The following is a 5,935-nucleotide window of genomic DNA, read 5'->3' on the forward strand; positions in this document are numbered from 1 at the left end:
TTCATTTTATTTTTCAAAATGAATGTGTAATAATTCCATTCCATATATTGTGCATAAACCTATTAATCTAAATACAATTACACTCCTTCAGAATTCTTCTGAAAGAGGTTTCTCAGAGTTCATGGGTCACTTTCATATATATTATGAACAGGGAAACATTTTTAAAAAGCAATGACCTTCATGGGACATGAGACAGCAGGGATAGATCGTGAGGACATTATGCCAAGTGAGATAAGCCACTCACCAAGGGACAAATGCCATATGATTCCACTTCCATGAAGTGGCCAGGGTGGTGAACTCATAAAGAAAGCAGAACGGTGGCTGCCAGGGACTGGGCAAGGGAGAATGGGGAGCTGGTATTCAATGGGCATGAGTTTCAGTGTTGTAAGATGGTCTGGAAACCTGCGGCACAACTGTGGGGGTGGACTTAATACTATTGAACCGCGCACTTAAAACAGTTAAGGTGGTCCATTTTAGATTATATGTTTTTACCACCATTAAAAAAAATTTAAATTGTGCTCTTCTTGTTAAAATATTAACTTAAAATTAAAATCTTGTTAAAATATTAACCTAACATTGTTGGTATTGCCATCTTATGGCTTTAGAGAAATTATACACTTCACAAGTTTAAACTCAACTTGGTTAGGATTTGGATACTTTAAAATACTATATTAAAACTAATTATATCAACAGCAACGACAACAAAAGGAGTAACTTTTAAGCAAAACAATGCTCCTTTAGGAGATCACTTCCCTGTTTCTAAATAAAAATCAGTGGATTGTGCTTCTGTGTAAAGTGTGTATTTTAAAATGTAAAATACCAAAACATGAGGAAAAAAAAACAAAACTCAAGTAAAAACTGGGAATTCATTTGGGTCAGTGCTCCTGTGCTTTTAAAAGAGAGACAAACTACCACAAGCCTCAGGGCGCTGGAGGGGTTGGCTTGCCTCCCTTCGTCTGAACTACAGACTGGCTTGCTGCTTGCCCACCTGGATGTGGCTGCACTATCGGAACAGCGCCTGTTGCCAAAAACACTGGCTGCTGCAGGACTCTCAACTGCTGCGTCTGGAGCTGCATATGCTGCGGCTGTGGCTGCTGTGACTGTGGCTGCTCCTGCTGTGGCTGTGGTTGCCGCTGCAGTTGCAGCTTCGGCGGCTGTGGCAGCAGCGGCTGTGGCCACGTTTGCAGCTTCAGCCGCAGCTGTGGCTGCTGCTGCTGCCTCAAGACAGGGGGGAGCTGGATACCCTGCTGAGGAACCTGGGCGGAGCCAAGCAGACCCAACACAGCTGCCTGGGGCTGGGGCTGCAGACCACTACCTGCGCCAGTGGGGTTCACGTTAAGAAGCTGCTGAGCAGGTGCGGAACCCTGTGGCCCTGACTGAGGACGGTGAGCAGCTGTGGGCTGCTGGAGCTGCTGCAGGGAAACCAGCTGATGGAACTGCTGCTGCGGGCTGCTCAAAACCATGGAGCCCTGCGGAACCTGGAGGACAGTCATGGACCTGAGACCTTCAGAAGTATTTAGGAAAACCTGAAGGGGTGCTTGAGAAGATGCCTGTGCTGCACCGGGCCTTGCATCTGGTAGTGAACCTCCTGAGGACTGAAGGCCACTGCCACTGATTCCTGCAGGAGCTGGGCCACCCCAGCCAGGGGCCTGCACAGGCTCGAAACTGCTACCCAAAGCCTGGGGTGCCTGGACTGGGCCCTCCATGTTGATGGATGCAGCAGCAACTGCAACAGCAGGAGACGTGGCAGAAGTGGCAGGAGCAGCAGCAGCAGCAGCAGCAGCAGGAAAAGGACGCTTAAGAGAGCTGCCTGCCTGTTGTGGGGGAAAACTGGTACCTAAGGAATTCTTTCCTGAGCTTGAGGGAAGTTGGGTGCGGGGAGGTGCATGTTTCTCTCCCTTCCCCAGTACTGAAGACTGGACCCACACAGGCTTAGGCTGTTCTGGTGTTTTCCATGAGGACAGCTGACTGACACTGGCTGGGCCACTGGAGCTGTCTGACATCTTGCCTGGACCTTTGACTTTGCTCTGTGCCGATTCCTGGGCCTGACTCACTGCCCTCCCAGCATCAGTCTCTGACCCAGGCCTCAGACCAGCTGAATGGTCATCTGGGAAGGGCTGCCAGGGAGACTTCTGGCTCTTCTGCCTGACTTTTTTACGGGGCCGTATTTTACCACAGAGAAGTGGATCATTAAACGACTGCATGATGCTTGGCTTGGTATCCCAGGCCTGAGAGCCAGCTTCCCATGCAAATCCGAAAGGGTCTTCTACCTCCTGGGCTGGCCAGACTGGGAGCTTTGGCTCAGCAGCTGTGACGGGCTGACACTCTTTAGCAAGTTTCTCCACATCCACTTCCGAAGGCACGGCCAAATCACAGGATCTGCGTTTCCACATGTCTACACAACTTCCTGCTTTAGCAATGTCCAGCTCATAAGGCTGACCTGCTTTTCTTTCTTCTTTTTGGCCAGAAGTCGACACTCTCAGCTCAGGAGGAGGTGGACAGTCAGACTGCTCCTGCTGTGACCTTACAGAGGGCCACGAATACCTCTGGAGGCACCGTTTCATCGGGTCAGTATTCATCTTTTGCTTGTTGTACAGCAGCCTGTTTGCAGTGCAGGCGACTGCTACAGAAGGATCGAGACACAGTGGTTCAGCTGTCGCTAAGATCAGTTGGCTCTCAAGCTGCAGCTTGTCTTCCTGGCTCCATTTCTGGACACCTCTTGTCATCATCTTCACATCATGGGCTAAAGTCTGCATCGTTGGACGCAGGAGAATATGCCTGCTTTGGTAACCAGGAGGTTGCATATTACTGGACTGCCTGTAGTCACGAACTTCTACTATGACACACCCACTATGAAAAATGTTAACCGAAGCTTTATCAAGGACATCAGCCAAAGCAGGGGGTAATTCTTCTGCATCCAAGTAGTCGAGCAATGCTCTTTCATCATAAGGGAGTCGAATGGTCTCTGCAAGGGACCCATCTTTTCTCTGGAGCATCACAGAATATCCCTGATTGCCTGGGTATAGATTGACCAATAAACATGGCAAGGACTCTCTCCTAACAAGCTTTTCTAACAAGTTTACATTGCTTCTCAATTCCTGAGGATCTTCAGGCTCTTTTCCACATTCTTCTACATAAATGTCATAAAGTTTTTCCTGTAGAGTTTTTCCCGCCCTAGGTGAGTATCTCCTCCTAGGAGGTCTCTGTTGGGCCATTTCAATGATATTGTCTGCGCGATCCAGAGCCTGTTCTAAATCTCGATCCATTGTAACAGAAAACAGGGCCCCTAAGAGGAGAGAAAACGCATGTGCGTTGGTGAAGCAGGATGGAATCACGGCTGTCATATTAATGTACAGAACCGCAAGACGCCGCAAGTCCACACTGAGTTCAACATGGGCATCTGCCCAGAAACCCGCCCCCAGGGAAGCGCTACCCAATTGTTTGACGGTTTCTGAAAACATCGGTACCTGAGGGGTAGTCGACCTGGCACTGGCTTCGCGTCTTGGCGTGCTGGACCGGAAGTGAGCGGGAGGGCCGGGGTCAGCTCCTGGGCACTGTCCGAGCACCTGCCCAGAAACCCGCCCCCAGGGAAGCACTACCCAATCTGTTTGAGGGTTTCTTAAAACATCGGTACTTGAGGAGTCGTCGTCGTGGCCCGGGCTTTGCGTCTCTGCATGCTGCACCGGAAGGGAACTGCAGGGCCGGGGTAAGCTCCTGGGCCCCGTCTATGCGCATGCGCACTCGCTGCACCGCAGGTTCCGGGGCTCCTGCTTCTCTGGCCTCCTGGGCGCGAGGCTCACCCGCTGCACTTCCGGGTCTGCTGCCAGCACTTGCACTCGACCACTTGCCATTTCACCTTGAAAGCGTACATGCAAAAGTACAGGCCACCGACGACGGTATAGATGCATCTTTCCTACGGTGCATAGACATCAGTTTCCACAGGAATGACACTGTCGGGAAATCATGGGAAGTTGTCACTGGTCTTGGTGGAAACTTCAACAATTGTTGGCACTTTTGGAATCTCTTGCCATCAATGGCAGCGCTGCTGCTGGTATCCGTCAGCCACTGGGCTGCGGAATGAGTCTCCATGCCCGGAGACTCCACAGGTTGTGGCAAGCGTCAGGATTCTTCATGTCGTCGTCCAGTGAGCTCCCGCCTGGGGGTGTTCATGTAGATGCACCAGTACATGACATTCATTTACATAATTACTCACCTTTTATTTCTCCATGTGTTGAGTTAGGGCACTTACAGATTAAAAAATTACATGGTGGGTCATTACATTGTCTATGGATTGCAGTTCAGGATGGTAGAGAGACATGAAACCATTTCTACAAGGTGATTTGCACCTGATAAGGATGAGAACAATTGTTCCAGGTGATGGCAATAAATTTTCAATGATTAGACTAAACTGTAGACCTTAGCTGAGATCCTAATGATGGATTTGCAGTGTTATCGTTCAATCTTAGGTAACCTAAGGGACATTGTTTTCCATTAACTTTGTTGCCTTGAAATCTCCCAGTTTGTTTGTATTTGTTTTATTAGACAAGATCAATAATGCTTTTCTGGGGAGAACTACTCCATAGCCTGTTTTTCTGATCCATGAGTGTGATCTAAATTCTGCCCCTCCCCCAGCTGATATCCCAGGGTGCATCTCACTTATTAGAGAGGTACATCTGCCCGCCCTGCCATGGGATGGACTCGATCTTCAGCTGGTGAATTGCCCGTGTCTTCACTTGGGTTTCCCCAAAAGCATTCCTGGAGGAGAGGATTTGAGTGGGAGTAGTTTCTTTGGACGCTAATCCTTAGAAGTCTTGATGACAGAAAGGGGAGCTGAGTCAGGGATGAGGAAACAATGGAAGACGTATTCCTGAGCACAAGCAGCTCTGTAAAACTGGTCCACGCTGAGAACCTTGGAAGACAGTACAGAATAAGCCTCAGATTGTTCTACCCTAGAGGCAAGGAAGCTGGGGTATTTATTCATCCACTTCTTTCTGATTGACTTAGGACAGTGCTGGGAGCGTTATTTCCTGACACTTCTGGTTGCCACATACAGGGACCACCCATGCTGATGTGGCTTGAGGATGCCCTCAGACAGAGTCACAGGTGATTGCAGTAAGACTCTGTGTGTACAGAATGGTGAGTGCCTTGGGGAGATGGACATGGTACTGGCAGCATTTGCTGCATTTAGGACTGAAGATAAGTGAGACAAGTCAGCCATTCATTCTTAATGATGTAGATAATGTGCTATGTAATATATCTGGGCATATGGAGAAGTGAAATTGTATTCTATCCTAGTGAAATGGGCAATTTCATGTAAGGTTTTTTCAGGTATTAAAGCTAACAAGACTAAAAATGGAAGATGTGACTCACTCTTGACTTCCCAGAGAGAAGACGCCAAGGCTGCCTAGGCCACAGGTGCACTGGAAGAGGCTGTGAACCTGTGTTTGTGTGTGAGTGTGTGTGTGTGGGCCTGACATTGCCTATCATGGGTTGGCTATCCCCTTCACTTGAGCTGCCTAATTGCCTTGTTTTTACACAATATGATGTTTTTAGAAAAAAATTACTCTGTGTACACACCATCCTTTGAGCCTTCCAAGCACGTTAATGAGCACTCTGGTTCATTAAAAGATTTCCAACTACAGCCCTCCCCTGTAGCAGCTTAGCAGAGATTCACATGCTAAGAAATGTCCTGGCCAGACTAACCTTTGCTAGAGGAATAAGAGAATTCAATTAATTGCAAGATAATTTACATAATTTTCAATTCGTAAATTTCTTTCTTTCTTTTCTTTTTCTTTCTTTTTTTTTTTTTTTTTTTTTTTTTTTTTTTTTTTTTTTTTTTTTTTTTTTTTTTTTTTTTTTTTTTTTTTTTTTCCTTTTCTTTTTGTTTTTTCATTCTCCGTTTCTCTCGTCTTTCTCTTCTCTCCTTCTCCTCTTT

The 5,935-nt window shown here is 47.5% G+C and overlaps 1 protein-coding gene across 1 annotated transcript; it reads right to left on the reverse strand.

Annotated features, from left to right (window-relative positions):
* Window positions 1-920: 920 nt before the first annotated feature.
* On the reverse strand, window positions 921-3,344 carry LOC111536275 (transcription factor SPT20 homolog-like 1). Its single transcript, XM_023202591.1, has 2 exons — window positions 1,189-3,344; window positions 921-1,098 (listed from the first exon to the last, which is right to left on the reverse strand). Exons 1-2 carry the CDS (start codon window positions 3,342-3,344, stop codon window positions 921-923), a joined length of 2,334 nt encoding a protein of 777 aa, XP_023058359.1.
* Between the last annotated feature and the right edge of the window lie 2,591 nt (window positions 3,345-5,935).

Source organism: Piliocolobus tephrosceles, chromosome 12, assembly GCF_002776525.5.
Source record: "Piliocolobus tephrosceles isolate RC106 chromosome 12, ASM277652v3, whole genome shotgun sequence".
NCBI classification, from domain to species: Eukaryota; Metazoa; Chordata; class Mammalia; order Primates; family Cercopithecidae; genus Piliocolobus; species Piliocolobus tephrosceles.